The 18,114-nt window shown below is 43.1% G+C and overlaps 1 protein-coding gene across 1 annotated transcript in view; it reads right to left on the minus strand.

Annotated features, from left to right (window-relative positions):
* The window catches only part of PDHX (pyruvate dehydrogenase complex component X), a 1,431,343-nt gene that overhangs the window by 343,770 nt on the left and 1,069,459 nt on the right, over positions 1-18,114 (minus strand). Inside the window, exon 6 of the mRNA XM_069623364.1 lies at positions 1,146-1,329. Within this exon, the coding sequence (XP_069479465.1) occupies positions 1,146-1,329 (184 nt within the window). The remainder of the gene's footprint in view (positions 1-1,145; positions 1,330-18,114) is intronic.

The following is an 18,114-nucleotide window of genomic DNA, read 5'->3' on the forward strand; positions in this document are numbered from 1 at the left end:
AGGTGAAGAGAACTGTGAGAACAAGACATAAGAATGCAGTGCTTGGCAGGAGAGTAAACCAAGTCTGCATGGAGACCAAGAAACTATAAAGAGAACTTTGAGAGTAATATTTATGAATACAGAACTTGGGAGGCGAGTAAACCAACTCTGTGTTAGGGACTACGAGGCCTGAGAGAAATGGAAACCAGACTGCCAGCCCAAGTCTGGGACCCCACTGCAGGTTGGAGGAGCATCCAGGCCACTGTTCTTTGTCGTAGTGCCTGGTAGAAGGAAACCAGGACTGCCAACCAGGGTCAGGGACCCACCACAGCTTGGAAGCATCCAAGCCAAGAAACCAGAGAAAGGCCGGTTGGGGAAGGAGTATAATCCCCCAGAAGTTGAGAAACTGTACAAGAAGCCCGAGAAAGGCAGGGGAAGGACGGCATTTCCCCTAACACTTGAGACTGAACTTTGACACTGGCAAACCCAGATCGGTCTTTGTCCTGGGGAAGGGAGTCATTCTTCTGGACTAGGAAAAACTCCTAACTGATTTTTAGTTTAATATAGAGTGTGAGGGACAGGATTCCGACATCAGACTGTGGACCTTTGCTTTTGGACATCCTGACAGTAACAATAGTATTTTTGTTTGAGGCAGGGAAACGCCTCTTACAGTTAGGGCAAGATAGGGTTTTCGTTTCATTTACCACTTTAAATCAAACATGATGTCAAACACAATGACCCCTGCTTGTCGGTCTTACTTCTTCACCCTTACACAAATAGGACTGGAAATCTTTGCTGCACACTCCCATATACCATCAAAATTATCCTGAGTATCTAATGATTTTTAAGTTGTACAGGGCTTACTTTTTCAAATCAAAAGGAACAAAGGCACTTGACATTGCAAAGATCAGTAAAGGAGAAAGATGAGCACAATTTAGTTATATGCCTGATACGATCATGATCTTATTTCATTCCCCTTCTAGGCTCCTGCTTGTATTTGGATGTTCTGAATCATGTAGTGTCGTTCAATTTACATTCTGTTTGCATTATAAATACACACTTTATTGTAAGTCAGTCAGAGGTTTTTTTTCTTATTTAAGGTCACGAGTACAATAAACTGCAATACTTTCATTCATTCATTCATTCTTTTGGCCAAAAGCTTTTACCGGTGTCAAAGGCTGTCCGGGCACAGAAACTGGTGGGACCGAAGGCCTTGGGTAAGTTAAGCCTGGCACCGTATGAAGGGCTGTGGGCACCACAGCAGGATGGGGTGGCAGTGGAGTGGAAGCCATTGTCGGTGGAGGGATCTTCTCATCAACTTTGCTCTGTTGCAGCAATTTAAGGGCATCCCTATAAAAACAAATGTCAATAGAAAATTAGCTCAACATGTGAGGAAAAGTATTCACATCAGAAAACGTTTCTGTACCAAATGTAAGTTTCTAATGGATAGATGCTCACTTGCAGTACACATGTAGAGTTTCTGGCAACGTTCGATAATACAAAGTCATATTTTACTCTTCCACCTAAAGTAATTGTTTGGGATAATACTATCTGTTTAACAACATATGTTTTCTGAACGGACAGGCAAGATCAGCTTCATTTAAAGCGGATTTCATTTACAAGAAAACACTTGAAGATGACGTGTTCCCAATTATCAAACAAGTATTGACAAAAGCCAAAAGGTCAGGCTCTGCAAATGTAGTGGATACACCTTTTGTTGTTCTGCAGCATTTACAATCTACATGTACAAAGCCAGAGCTATTGCCTTTGTCAATGCTTGTATTAAGAAGAGGTGTGTACTTAACTAAGACGAGTGGAGTACCAAGGAGGAGAATAGAGTATTGTGTGCAGAGGACGCTCTCTAACATGATCAGGCCTGCGAGAGGTGGACCTTGGACTAGCTGTGGAGCCCACGACTTTCAAGGAGGCAAAGGCTGTCAGTCCGACACACTGGAGGTCCTGTGCTGGCACAACAGCGAAACCATTGTGAGGCAGGAGAGCAGAATACTATACTAGGTGGTGGCAGGACCACGTCCATTTTATGATGAGCAGGACGCCCAGAAAACCACACCAAGACAATCAGAGAAGGGAGCACAAACAGCTTCCCAACACCAGCACTCGTATACGGCAGTAGCCAGAAGGCAAGTCGAGAATGGGAGACTGGTGAAATCTAAGAACAAGAAGAGAAATGCTGAAGAGGAATACCCGAGCAAATGCCATGCCCTGCCCTGCAATGCTCCCCTGCATACAGAGATGTAACGGGGAGAAAGAAGCGGGAGGCAGCGGGGCAACATTATACAGAAACGTTTTACCCAGTAAGAACAACGAGATACTGAATATAAACTCTACAAATGGAACTGTGCAAAGTAGATGAAGAGAAATACAAATAACCGGCTGTGGGAAGTGGATAAAGACTGGGAATAAAGACCATTCAAAGAAGGGAAAATACCCTACGAGTTCAAATGTCAAGAGTGAAGAAAGTATGGCATACAATCCTGTAATAAAGGAGAGGAAATAAGACTCAAGTGAACAAGATAGTTACATAACGAGAACCCAGGAGATATGAGATACCAGATTGGATCAAACCACATCCAACCTGAGAAAGCCTGGAGTAACAGACTTTGAGAGGTCTACAAGTTTAGACAAGATTGTGAGAAAATATTACAAGGAAAGTTTTCACAGACACATCACTAAATAGAGAACACATATTGTGGAAGTGCTACAAGAATTAATCAAGGAGATATCGGGTGGCTATTATAGAAGAACGTGTTAGGAAACAAACACAAGAGAGACAGACATTGATGAAGATACTACCAGGAGCAGAAGAGAACAGAATAGCAGGGTAACTAAGCCATTCCCCTGTCCTAGTTTAAGGAAGTTGGTTGTATTAGTGGTAGGGTCAGGTAGAATTAGATTTAAACAGAGAAAAGAAAACGTTTTTCTTTCAGACTTACTGACAACAAACGAGCACCTTTAGTTCCTTTAGATAGGTAGTGAAACCCCTCTAGCAGTATGGACAGATAGGCCTTATTTTTATAAGTTCATTAAAGGAAAGTCAGAACGTCCCTAACTTGTCCGACTCCTCCTTCCAACCCGCCATCCAAACTTCATGAAATTGCCAAGTTTTTGACGGCATCATAAATGCCTGCAAATCAGGTTTTGCAGACATATAAATATGCATATTGGTTATCAGTGCTGCAATTGGTACTCTGGAGGTTCTGTGTTCTGTCCCCACTTGTGTATAGGCACGTTATAAATGCCATATCATATCCCCTCAGCAAACAGCTATAATTGAAGAACAAATTCTGCTAACCCCACCCGACGGACAAAAGCAATGGGTGCAGAGTAATTCCCACAAAAAAGTGTTTGCGGAAATTATATCACAAACCAGTTACTTCCAGATCAAAAGGATGATAGAGACGAACATGACATGTACTGCAGGTAGCCAGCAGGTTAGGTCTCTCTCATGGCAGTATTGTGCATGTGTAACAGACTACATACATCCTCTTGGCAGTAAGAATCTGGATGCATCTTTTACTCTGCTGCGTGACCCACACACATTTGTGTAATACCTCAATATATAAATTAGTAATAAAATATTTTTAGCAAACAAATTGTGAATTATAGGTGACTTTTAAAAAAAACTTTTTGCAGAGTGGTGGACCAGTTAGAGAGAATTTCAGGAGGGGTACATGCATACTCAAATATTTTGCTTCTCTTCCATGCAGGTTCACTAATGGAATCAAGAGATTCAATTTCCTGAGAGGCCACTGTCTGTGAAATGATTCCCAAGAAGCAGGCAAGAAGGTGCCCACCATTTCCAAGAAAACCAAACATTCTGGGATCAAACCATACCAATAATTTTAAAGAAAATGCAGCAGCCACCACCTGGTATACCGGTGCATCCACTTGTCCTGTAACTGGCAGCAAAAAAAGTTCTGCACAAGGCATCATCCGATATGAATCATGGGAAAAAGAAGTTAACTGGTGCTTTGGTTCTTGAGACACTTCACTGATGAGGTATAGTTACATAAGGAGGGAAAACAAAGGTCCCGCTGTGATTACAGACAATGCAATTCCTTCAGAAGACTGTGAATAGCCATGATAGCGCAAACAAGGGCAGCCATTCCTCACGATCACCTGATCAGGATGACGACGGCAGTGACCAACTATGGACTCCTTCAGGCCCTGGTAAATGGAGGATGCACGAAATTGTTGACACACTAGTGATATTGAGAACGGTGAAGTGGTTGGTCCTGAGTTCAAGTTGGACGCCGGAACAATCAAAGCGCAGCCCAAAGCAAACAGCGTCTGTGCCATTATTTTGACCAAGAAAAAGATATTAAGTCAAAGTAGGGCAAGTAGTCCAAGTATGACCGCACGTTCAGTGGCGGGAACAGATAGATTAACAACTATTAGGCCCGGTGGTGGGGCTTGTGTCCAATAATAGGGAGCTTGGTCACTGACTTTGCCAGTGTGAAAAAGCCCACATCAAGGGATTGTATTTGGTTTCATTATTAATAAGGAAAATAACCACATTGAAATGTACACGCTCTGCAAACATGATGTGCCTCATGGGAAGCCAGACACACATTAAGGCACTTGGGGCCTGTGCAGTCACTTGAAAAACAAAAATTGAGGGAAAAGGCATGCTCATCAGAGAAAAAGGAAAGTGGGTTGACTGCCGAAACTACTTCTGAAGGGAAAGTGCTTCTAATCGAGGAAGTAGATGGTAGTGAAGGACTTGTCACAGCACATCATGATGTGATCATGTAATCAAGGACTATGGCCCCCTGTACCTTCCACTAAGCAACCCAGCAATGAATACCCTGCTCATTCGTGATCATCACTTAGTGAGACGGGCACCCCTGCTGGCAAGTCTGGCAGCACACTTTCACAGTCTAGTACTGTTAAACAATCCATCATCAAGACTGCTTTCATCAAGTCTACAAAGTACCACCAAAGCCATGACTTTGGGCATTTTTCCAATGGAAAGCGGTCCAAAATGTTGACAGTTCAACTCCTGCTGTATTCTTTGGTGCACACTGAAGGATTCTGGAAATTTGTCAATGCCAGTTTTCCAAAATATCATGTATGGAGGGAAACTAAAATTGTTTACAATTGTAGTGCCTGATCTTCACAGTACACTGTAAGCAACAATCAGAAAAGCACTGATTGTTCCAGCCAAGCACACCAGTCATGTGTCAATGGACATCTAGAACAGTGGACAGACAACAGACTATATGTGCATCATCGTACATTGGGCTAGTTCTAAGCAACGGCACAACCCACCACTCAACCCTGCTAAATCTGCTACCTGGGAAAAAAACTTGCCAGCACGAAACGTGTTTAATGTTTCCCATGGAGAAGGCACAAACAGCAGCAAGCATCCTGGCAGGCAGAGGATGCCAAAGTAATGGCAATATGCCGCAAGGTTTGTGGCCATAATGCGAATGGCCTCCTCCTGCTGCGCCTCATACAACAGATTAACACCTGATGTGCTATAACCCTACCACAGGTTCAATACCTCTATGGGCAGCACAAAGCTATTAACGGGTAGGTCATGCAACACAAAGGTGAAGCAGGGTCATCCATGTCTGATTCCTAGGCACTGGGGTCTCGTGGAATGGCTCCTCATGCTTCTAGCACCATTTGAATATGCTAAACAATCTCTACAAACACAACCATCAGTGAGGTGCTTGCTTTGGTTCACATACTAAAAGATCTGACCACGACAATGAAGCAGGAAATGAAGGGACACAAGGATGTTTAACCTCTTGGTCTGGGCAATGTAATGCGCCCACGCTTAGAAACAAATGCCAAGAACATAAGACTTAGAGGTTGGCTTACAGAAGCTCATCTGTGCCATCATTTTAATCCCATACTACAGATTACGATTGTTTGCTTTTTTCCCCCCAAAGGACAATATGGCAAGATGCAAGACGCAGATCCGGTTGCGGTACATTTGAGAAGTCTCACTCACAACTTCTCAGGAAAGAAACTGGAGAAATGTCTTCTTTCTCCAACTCCAAAACACATCAATCCAAGTGGCACCACACTTTCAGGTAAGTGTTGATAAACAGCTTCTCCAGTGTCCCCTTCATCTGTTACGAGTGAACCCAGCAACACAAGTTCAACTCTATCTTTTTCTACAGTAGATTCCCAAGTTGAGTACAAAGCAAAGAAACCCATTTGGAAAGGCTTAGCCACATATGGAGCCTGGGCAAACCCAATAGAACAATTGTCCACATCATGGATGAGAGGAGAGAAAATGCTTGCGCAGTAGCTTGCAGATATTGAGATGCTGACTGCACATGAAGAACCTCTGCAAATTGGAGTAGTGGCCTACACTAAGCAAGCAGTAATCAGCTATCCAGTGTGTTCAGAAGCCAGCATCAACTCTGAACATGCTTTTAGTGCTGCTGGGGCTATCACCTGAGAAAGAAAGATAGGTGTCAGCCAAGAATGTAGGACTCCCAACAATGGTGAATATGAACTAGTACTTCCTACTATGCACATACAATATAAGGGCAGATGGCGATTTTGAGCAAGCACACGTGGGACACTTCCACCATGTTCCTGCTGCTTCTGACTCAGATGACGATGCAGAGGATGGACCCATCTTCCACTGGTACTGCTTGCGTTTGCTGAAGCATGGCTAACAGGGTAGACATGAACATCTACATTGATTCAATCCACATGTGTTACTTCTCCAAAAATCATAATTCTTATTCCTAGATCATTTACAATTGAAGAAATCCTTGATATGTGCATGGGAATTCATAGCTTAACCCCGACTACACACGTAACAACAACAGAAGGCAAATTACGTGAGGTTGATATTAATAAAACAGGAGTTTTAATTTAAAGCAGTAGTTGCAAGTAGAAAGGCATAAATTGGAGACCAAATTAGAGGCAACCCACCCGATGATCCGTCACTCCCATCTGCCCAAACTGACACTCGTGTATGGTATGAGAGTTCTCATCTCCATACTCCGTTGATCATACACACCTTTCACATGTACTATGCAGGCAGAAGAAGCTGCGATTCTACACACCTCCCATCTTTGAAAAATTAACAAAAGGAAATGTAGCTCTTCATAAGCACCAAAGCAACTAACACACAGATCCGACCCCCATCCACACCATGAAAACATCACAGACGACCTAACACTCAAACCTATTGCACAAGAACACTGACACATAGCCAAACTCAAGCACGGGGACTAAGCAAGCAAATAAGCAGTCACGTTTGTCACTGACACCAATCAATCAGGAACAAGCAAACAGCAATGACAGCAATTCACATCATTAGGCATGTGTTAATTGGTCCCGTGACCATATGGAAATGAATATAAAAGCAAGTAAACAAGAAATGAACAATGAAATCAAGGACGCTGCCAGGGGGATATGAGGAAGACCTAACGCAGGCAACAAACAAACTGGTACAGACTCCAAAGGAGAGTGCAAGAAGAAAGTGCACCCCATGGAGAATGCAACACAAGGAGGAAACGTATGCAACTCATAAGAAGCTCACGCTCCTCAGATCCAGTGGCACAGACATACACACAAGCCCGTGCACAGTAGGATCGTCGCTGGATTGATGCCCATTCATACACAGAATGTTTCCCCCTTTGCAACCACCCAAACTTCAACCAGAACGCACAGCGAAGCAACGTACTAAACATGGGAATTCATGCCCTTTCGCACCCATGCAAAACGATAATTAGCGCACATGGTGAGGAAAACCAAATACACATGGGCTGGATGAACAATCGCTCAACAACAAACCTGGGATTCATTACCATGCAAACCTACACTGTGGCAGACATGATGTGATAATGATATGAACATGCAAGGATCAATGTTCATCCGAAATCTTTCACATAATGAAGTGACCTGGCCATAAATAAAAACCTAAGCCATGTAACACACGATGCATTCCAAATATAAGAATAGTTTAGGAAGTCCAAGTTTATGCGGCAATGAGCATCAAAACACGAACTAGATAATAACATTCCACTGTAACAAACCAAATGTAGCACAACATGTAAGATTTAAATAAAATCTGTTATACCATAAAAATTACATAAGGACAAAAGAACTGCAGAAATTGTCCACATCCGTGCAGGTTAATAAGATTAAGCACACTAGCCAAAATAAGCACACACACGCCCCATAAGGTATACAGGAAAGCTTTAGCATAAACCTACAGGAAACCACTATAGTAACTGCTTACTAATTACAAATTAATGTAGCACTGGATGGCAGAACAAGTTAAAGGAATGGTTCGGTCAAAAAATGTTATTGTTCCTACAGGTCGGCCATGTGTTTTTAAGCCTAAATCGCTCGATTTTAGAAAAATTTCCTATGGACCTTAGCCGAGTTTTCGTCCATTAAACGCACGCGAAAACAGGCACCAGGGCGCTGCCATTTTGTGATAATCCTATCACTTGACCCATTGCCCTGGCTGACCTGCTTTTCGGCCCTAAATCATATCCCCGCCTCTGAGCCTGTCATCAGCAGACGCGTAACGGCCATTTCACAACGCCAAAGCACGTCTCGTGTCAACAATCTCTGCGCTTCAGCTAATGACGTGTCGCCATGGAAATGGCAAGACGCCTCTTTCCTCAATAAGTATAAACAGACAGTTTCACAACACAGAGCAGCAGATTTTCGATTCCATTCCTCTCTCTGTATTACTTTGAGTATTCTGTGACTTGTTTCTGTGCTCTGGTCAGCTACCTTTGCCGCTTGTAGCGCGTGTGAACACCTGTACCATCGCTATACATTATTTTAGTTTGTTTACCACACAATGGCTACAATAATGCCCTACATGTACGAGCCAGAGTGTACAGAGGAGGAAATTCTGGAAAGGGAAACACGCGAAAACGATGGGGCGTCTGACGGCAGCTGGCAGGACGAATCAATGGATGAAGACACTGGACCTAGTCGCATGGACGGTGTTTCCACGTGGTGCACATGCAATCGGTGCAAGCTAATGCCAACCGAGGAGGAGAACTGCTGCTGCTGTGAAAACTCGGGATGCGTGGCCTACATTTCGGAAGGCGAGCCACGACCGCAATGCATCACCGAGCTGCCAGACTTCAGGGCAGCCTGCCTCACACGGTCCGTGTTGAGGATAATGATGGTGCTTATGCACGAACTTCGCGCAACTGTTCGTCCTCGTAATCCGAGTAACGCGTAAGTATAATCTGCTTGTGATGCCACTACTATTTCATGGTCGTCTCCTATATGCAAAATTATATCTACATATCATTGTAACGCATGAAAGTCATTCAGTAGTGTGCAGTGTCTAGATAACATTTGTCCGAGCAGAATGCCATTAGTTACAAAAATTGTCATTGACAACAAACGTTTAATCAACTTATCTTGGTCATTTAAAAACAGTTTGTATCATTATTTTTCATGGGTGCTACCGGCTGGTGGCCTATCGTTCCTTTACATGGTGGCTTCACGGGAGGCTTGGACACCGCGTTCGAAGAGTAATACCCACCTGTGCCGTTCGTGCCATAAGAGAAACTTTCCCGAGTGACAGCAGTCAGTACAGGGGATTTTCCCTCGCTGTGCTGCAACCTGACCTGTACAATGTGTAAAGTTTTGTATTTTCGTGCCATCAAAAAAAGAAACAAAATAAAACACCACATATATTTTAACAACGGTTGTTTTGATTTTTTAAATGAATCAAGTGTGTCTCCATTCAGCAGTCTTCCTGTGCCTTGTCTGCACGCCCACCGGCCCATCCATCCATCCATCCATCCATCAATCCACGCCCCCCCCCTATCAAAGGCGAAGTATAACTATATAAAGTATAAAAAACGTGGTTAGTTTAACAAAAACAAAAGTCCATAACAAGTCCAGTGGGTGCGCGCTGCCATGGGGGGCTGTCAGGGGGGCGAAAGACCAAGGTGCCAAACAGCAAGTACACTTCTAAAGGTATCCCACGCCAACGGCCCATCGCTCAGATGGCCTCCTCAGACTCTGTCTCCAGACAGGGCTTCCCCTTGAAGCAAGCTGCCCCCCTGCAATCCACATAAGTGTGTCTCCATTCAGCAGTCTTCCTGTGCCTTATCTGCACACCCCAGGCCCATCCATCCCACCCCCCTCTATCAAAGTCTGTTCGCGCCAGTGGATGTGCGCTGCCATGCGGGGCTGTCAGGGGCGAGAACGGCCAAGGTGCCAAACAGCATGTACACTTCAAAGGTATCCCACGCCAAGGGCCCATCGCTCACATGGCCTCCTCAGACCCCGTGTGTCTGGCCAGGACCCCCCCTCTCACGCTGGCTGGCCCCCAGCAAACCACATAATACCACAACATACACACGTCATTCATTCACAAACACACCCCTGTTTGTAATACTTTATAAACCACTTGATATGTCTCATGAGAACATCTTTGTGCTTTATAAGTCAACTCCTGAACGTGCTACCTGAGAACCACGCTAATCTGCTCGTCGTCGTGCTATCCGTGAACTTCTGTGACCGCTTCGAGCAAACTCGTCAGTGTGCTACCTGTGGCCATCTACCTGTTCTCCTGCAACATACTGCTCTGCTTGCTGAATCCAACTGTTTGTTGGTCAAGGTAAGACCATGTATCCTAATCTTATTTCGTTGATTTTAAAATTTCTATCTTTTTGCGAGTAGAGTACTCAATAGTGCTATGTTCATTGGTCTCATTGATATTGACTTGAGTTTCCATTGTTCTGCTACCAATAGATCTATTTATTTTCATCTGTGTCAATTGTCATCGAATTGCATCATCCTTCGGGGGTCCAGTCTATAATGTAAGCATGTTTCCTTCTCGTGCAAGACAGAACATCCAAGGGACGAGTCACATGTTCAGAGTTTAGTCACATCATTTATACAATTCTGCAATTTATGCAAATACTAAGCCACACATGATGACTGGTATAGTTCCTGCGACCAAAACAAACCTTGCATTGAACATTGTATGGTTCATTTACTTTTGTATCACATTTTTATTCATCAAGATTGTATAATAATGTCGATATTTACTTTTCAGAATTTTCAACAATGCCTGCCTGTTCGATTAGCGGTTGCCCTTCGAAGACCCATGCTAAATCTGAAGGCACTACAATGCATGTATTCCAGAAAACTGATGATCGAATAAGAGAATGGGTCAGACATTGCGGATATCCACTGGATGAGCTGGAAAGTAGAGTCCAACAAGTCTTAGAGGACAAGAGGGGTGATCAATACCGCATCTGCAGCCGGCACTTTTCCTCGAACATGTACACATCATCTTGGGTAACAAAGAAGAATAAACGGCGAACGACACGAAAATTGCTCGCGAACGCTATTCCCACTCTATTCGTCCACATTCCGCCACTGGTGAGTCAAGTGTCCGGATTTAGCTTTAGGCCTTGCGGTAGTGTGTAGGTAGCAGAATGGATTCATTGATATTTTAGGTGTGTCCCTTGTAATACTTTCGACATTGATATGAGTGTATAGCTTTTTGAATAATGACATTTATCAATATATTCTTTTTTGATTTCATAACCCACAAACAAAATCTATATATGGGTACAGGGAACTGTGCTATATTGCGCATTTTCAATAGCATTACTCTCAAGTATTCTGTCTCCTTACATGGCAATTTTTAATATTGGCATTTCATTATCAATCAATAATTTACCTTTACAACTGCTTGACTATCCCTTGAATCTGAAGCAAGAACATTCTACATCCGTGACGTGCTTGCAGTTATCAACCACTTCTAGCGCGTATCAGGTTATCTTACTTGGCTATTCTGCTACAGACTTGTTTTATGCATGTCAAGTAATATTTTTATTGTATTGTGTAATTATTTTACTGAATGTTTGGTTAGTGCTAGTTATCGTCCACTGGTGTTTGTTTTCAGTTATGATTAGTGTTATCCATAGTAATGCAAGTACTGTCTTTCAGGGAGATGCTGAAGCGTCCACCACATTGACAACATCCTTAGATGTTCTTCAGCAGCACGAGGTATGGATACTGACAACTCCATCGAACTAGATCATCAGAGCTGGAATACTTGTCGTTTGATTGTTCTACACAATGTTTCATTCGTGGTTAGCCATTGATATGTACCTGTGCGGTCGACCCCAAATGTGTGTTATGTTTTCAATATTGTAACCCTTACTAATGCAAGTACTATCTTTCAGGCAGTTGGAGCGTCAACCCCTGCACTTGATGCGGAGCCTGACATTCAAGTAATTCCAGGGGAAGTGGAAGCGGGACCTTGCGTATACCAACCGGCGCAACAGCTTTCGGAAGTGCGCACTACATTTACAACATCCCTACATATTCTTCGGTAGCACGAGGTAAGGATACTGACAGCTCCATCGAGCGTCATCATATAACGTGATTCCATTTGCTATACTTTCTTCGCTATTAACGCAAGTACTGTGTTTCAGGGAGACGACAGATCTTCCACTACAATAACAACATCCCATTTAGATGATGCAGATGTAAATAAATCGGAGAAAAAAGTTGATGAAATCTGATCATATTTAGATATTCCTCGATTGTTTTAGACAATGCATCATTTGTGGTTATCTCTTTATATGTACCTGTGCCGTCGACCCCAAGTGTGTGTTATGTTTCCAATGTTGAAAACCATACTAATGCAAGTACTGTGTTTCAGGGAGTTGCTGATACCTCCTCTCCAATACAACCATTCATGGCAGTCCATGCGGAGCCAGAGGTATGGATACTGACAGTTCCATCGAACTAGATCATCAGAGCTCAAATACTTGTGGTTTGATTGTTCTACAGAATGTTTAATTTGTGTTTAGCTATTGAGATGTACCTGTATCTTCGTCCTCGCGTGTGTTTTATGTTTTCAATATTGTGATACATAGTAATGAAAGTACTATGTTTCAGGGAGTCGATGGAGCATCATTCCGTGCTGTCTGTGCGGATCCAGAAAATATAGTCGTTGCAGCGCAAGAGGAATGGAAGACATGCGGAAACGAATCGGAGCAACTGCGTGCAGATGTTGAAGTTCGAGTCAAGAAAGTTGCAAAGAAAAGAAACAAAAATAAGGTTAGTTACAAACAGTTCATAATTTTAGGAATTGTTTTGTGTTGGGGACTATATTATGTTTTTTTCCTGTCAATTGTACTATACTTTATATTGTGTTTAAAATGAACATCCCTTTTCCAATCTGTCCTCTAGTTACCCGTGGGTGTACGAACTATACATACACAGACTGTGAAGCAAATGAGAGTTGTTGCTTGCCAGACCATTTGCACTATGGAGGAACTATTAATTCAGACGCGGTGTGTTGAGACTCGAGATGCTCATGTCCAATGGCCAGAACACGTATTGAATGTGTCCGGAGAATCCAGTAAAGTTGTATTGGACCATTGCTACAGTTCGACTGCACCACCAAAAGAAGATGATACTGAATGCATTGAAGATAGCTCTGAAGTAGTCGCAGATCAATTCACACAATCTACACCCGCCAAAAAAATGCCACCCAAAAAGCTGTCGACATTGTTGTGTTCTCCCATCAATGCTGAAGTAACAGATGTTGAAATGACAGAGAATGAACCAGCAGCAGCACCCAACGACGCATCAGAACTTGATATCAGCAATATTTCTTTAAAATGTGTTGATATATCCTCAACGGCACAGTCCGAAACAACTTTCACGCCGGATGACAGTCTAATGAAAGAGGGCAAATACATAGTATTCAACAGTTGTTTGATGGATATTGTAAGTATGCTGAAATGTGGGCATCCAGTTGGAGGGGAAGTATGTGGGGAGCCATTGATTCATGTGACTCATCAACAACAAGGCAGTAACATCAAAATACATGCCACCTGTAGATTAAATCATGCATTCTCATGGTCTACACAACCGATGCTGGGGAAGCTGCCAGCAGGCAATCTAATGTGTGCAGCTGCCTCACTTTTTAGTGGGTCCAGTTTTAGAAAGTTAGTGTCTTTCTTTCAGTTTGTGGGACTCCATTTCATTTCTAAAAAGCAGTACTACAAATACCAACATGATTATCTGTTTCCGGCCATTAGTGATGCTTGGAAAATTGAACAATTGTCTCTAGCTAGTACATTCGAAAGGAAACGATTCAGGCTAGCTGGCGATGGACAGTGTGACAGCCCTGGATTTTCTGCCAAGTACTGCATCTACCACTTTCAGGACATGGTTAGTAAGAAAATTGTGAGTTCGGTGGTCATGCAGGTTTGCCAATGTAAATCCTCAGTGGCCATGGAGAAACTAGGATTTATAAAATCATTGCAATATCTACAATCAAGGGGAATGCACATCGACCTCATAGCCACGGCAGACATGTTTCAATTGCCAAGACAATGAGAGAGCAGATCCCACATATTAAACATCAATTTGAAGTATGGCATCTTGCTAAATCAATAAATAAGAAAATCTCGGATGCAGGGAAAAGAAAAAGGTTTTGAAAGTATTTCACAGTAGTCCCAGTCTATCAGCAACCATCTTTGGTGGAGCTCCAAAACTTGTGAAGGGTCAGTGGAAATCCTACTTGAAAAATGGCGGTCACTGATGCACCACTGTACCAACGTTCACCGCTGGACAGAAAACCAACATTTCCACCAATGTGAACATGGCCCTTTGTCCACAGAGGAGGCACGGAAGAAGAAGTGGTTGATTGCATCTTCACCTACACACAAAGCCATTGAGAAGATTGTTTTCGATAAAACTCTATCAAGAGATTTGAGGGGACTGACAGAATTCTGTCACACAGGAGAATTGGAGGTGTTCCACAATACAGGCCCAAGCGATTGCATTTCAGCTTACAGGGCATGAAACATAGGACTCTACTAGCGGTCTTGACCCATAACGAGAATGTGGGCCGTGAACAGTCTAGGACTACGGGAAATGTAGGGATGCCTCGCTACACTACGACCTTTGGAAAAGAACTAAGAAATGGGGGGTAAAACCAGTATATGAGGAAATGGAGTTCGACTTTGTTAAAGGCCTTATTGTTAGTGTACTAGAGAAGCACAGATATGGAATTTTGAGCGTTTCTGTGCAGAGCACTGATGCATTGCCACGAAACATTGCCACTGTGCCATGTCCACCCAAAGCAGAGCTCGTTGAGAAGTTCAAATCCCGGTTTAAATAAATCATTGTAATCTGATTGTCTTTTTGAAAATAATGTTATTGTACAGTGTTCATACAAAGTATGCGAACCCTAAACCCTCCATTCACCATCCAGGGTGGCGAACAACATGGGTGTCATCTTTGACTTCTCTCTCTATTCACCTCATATCGCTGACCTTGTGAATATGTGTATGTATATATTTTTGTTGCTGTAACTAAGTTTCACAATCTCATGTAAATGCTGCGTACTGTTAACCGAGGGGAGGCTTGCGTATTGCAAATAATAAAACAAATAAACAATAAATCTCACTTTCAACTAAACTCCTCAGGTACTTTATACTTTCCCTGACCTTCCCCCAAAAAGTCAATGTCTCCATAGTTATGGTTCTCTAGGGCTGCAAAGCTCGCGGACAACGAGGACAAAATTGGGGGGCCTTAGAACGCACCAAGCAAGGCGTTGCAGATGGGAGAGAAGCCAGTTCGCATTTGCACATTGAGGCCTAGTACAAACATGGAGTCGAAAATTCAAGTTCTCACAGATGGCTTTAGACGGGATGTTGCAAAGTAAGAATGTACGCTCATGCAGAGTGAAGGTCAGTGGCTTTGATTTTTTGCTCGCGGGCTGAAGAGGCCCGCGAATCGCACTGGCAGTATAAGGTTCTATTGTTTTTTGACCTTGAGAGACAGGGACCATGCCGAAAGGACTTCATTTGAAGGAGGGGGGCAATAACGTAAGACGATAAGGCTGAAAATTCTGAAACTAGACCGAGTTTCATGTTAGTTCAGTATATGAAAAATCGTTGGCACGAACACAGTGGGATTTACGGACTGCATTACGCAGAGATACAATGGAAATGGCAAATATAATGTAAGTAACTCTTTAGATGCTTTAATACCGGAATGAATGAATCAATGAATGAATGAATGAATAGCAAGTACCACATTTGTGGGATCGTCTTTCTACTGGGCACATGGGCATGCATGTGCCCATTCGACACGCATGTAGACAAAGTCGTTTCTCAGTGGTTCAACGGTAAAAAAAAATCATTAGTTTGTGTGTTTCCCTCGATTTATTTTGTTAGTTTTCGCATTGCTTTTAGAGCCGAACATGCTCCATTGCACTATCCTCGCAAGCAAATAGTTTCAGCTCGCCCGTAATAAATAAAATGAATAATAGTAATAAAGATCGGCTGGTGAGACGAATTTCAATTTTTATGTTTTCTAAACGGGTACATCCTACCGTACGGCCACTGCCACCTATTTCAGACCCCGGCAGATGGATTTTTCAACCGCCAGCTGCAGCTTCTTGTAAACAACTGCACTACATTGACCATTTTATGGGACGATCGCCAAGGGGCCATATGCCCTTACACGGTACTAGCGGCTAGAAGCAACATATCGACCTTTACGGTGGCCTAGTGCCTAGTTGATGGAACAGCCTTACGGTTCACTGTGCGTCCAAAGTGCTTCTTTTAACAAATACCAACACCCTGTGTACCATAAAGGAACAGCGCGTGACTCACGATAAACTTTTCCGGATTTGCAGATCGAGGAAAAAGAAAAAAAAATTCCATTCTGATTTAATATGCCAATTGCTGAATATTCTCTAAACATTTAATGTCAAATAAATGTACTTTACCAAATATACCGTATTGCTGTTTGATTTTAAAGTACAGTTTCGTATTCCGAATTGTGGCACGCTGTGTTGTGAGTTGATCTGTGTTGGTTTCCGGGTTCTGTGTGAAGTCGCGTAGAAGACGACTGGGCTCGTTTGCCTACTCAGCACAGTAATGTCACAGAGAGAGGCGGGGAATATGAATGTTTTGATAATGTCAGGGGCGGGGGATATGATTTAGTGCCGCAAAAGCAGGTCAGCCAGGGCGATGGGGCAAGTGATAGGATTATCACAAAATGGCAGCGCCCTGGTGCCTGTTTTCGCGTGCGTTTAATGGACGAAAACTCGGGTAAGGTCCATAGCGACTTAGGCTTTAAAACACATGGCCGACCCGTAGGGACAATAACATTTTTTGACCAAACCATTCCTTTAATATCTCCAGAAAAACTCTACAGCCACCTATTCATCTTCCCTAAAATCTTATTTTTACTACTCGAAAAAGCGAGCTCAAAGAGATCCTGGGAGGAGGGGGGTGTTTTGCGTGTGAGGGGCAAGGAGCAGATGGGAATGCCTAGAAGGATTAGCATGGCCATGGGCAGTCAATTGGTGGGTAAATAACCAAACACCCATAAACTGTTTGTCCATCTTCACGTCAACTCCCCCTACCTGTTCTCAAATGCAGTGGGTTCACCTTATAGGTAGCGTTTAATCGCCACCTAATAGTCCAAACCAAAAAAAGGATTCCACTGTTGAGTCACAAAGAGAACCATAACAAATGACATTAAAATGGGAAAAAATGAAAATGAACAAACACATCCCTGCAAAAGGCCCTGTTGAGACCCTCTTCAAAAGGCCCAATCACAGCCTCTGCATATGCTCCAGATGGTTTTGGACTTTATGAACTGCAGAGTGCTACCGGTTAACCACGTGTGATTCTATACGGCTCTGGGAACATGCTGGTTGGTGCCAGAACACCTAGCGCCCCCTATTAACCAATGATAGTACTGTAACTCCATAATCAATTGCGATTGAATGCCAATAAATCAGAAGTGGCTTTGTTGAGCCCCAATCATCTTTAAGGTACTTCTAAACTCCCTCCATTTCCATAAATGATGGGAATGAGCCTCGAGTATGCCTCTAAAATCAAGAATCGGGCACGCAAACCTTAGCAGTGAAAACCAGGTTGATGCAAAAGTGCAGTCCCTTTCATTCTCCGACTCCTGCGCCTAGCTGTTCCCTTTATACCGGCAAAAGGATCATGCCAATGTCATGGGTGCACTCATTAATTCATGCCTGGATTACAGTAACAGTTTACTTGCACGATGTCTGTGAAACAAGCGTCTAGGCTTCAGAGAGCACAACATGCTGCAGTTGGTCTCATTTTTAAAGTTCCTAAA

This window comes from Ambystoma mexicanum, chromosome 11 (assembly GCF_040938575.1).
Source record: "Ambystoma mexicanum isolate Mex_15411 chromosome 11, UKY_AmexF1_1, whole genome shotgun sequence".
NCBI classification, from domain to species: domain Eukaryota; kingdom Metazoa; phylum Chordata; class Amphibia; order Caudata; family Ambystomatidae; genus Ambystoma; species Ambystoma mexicanum.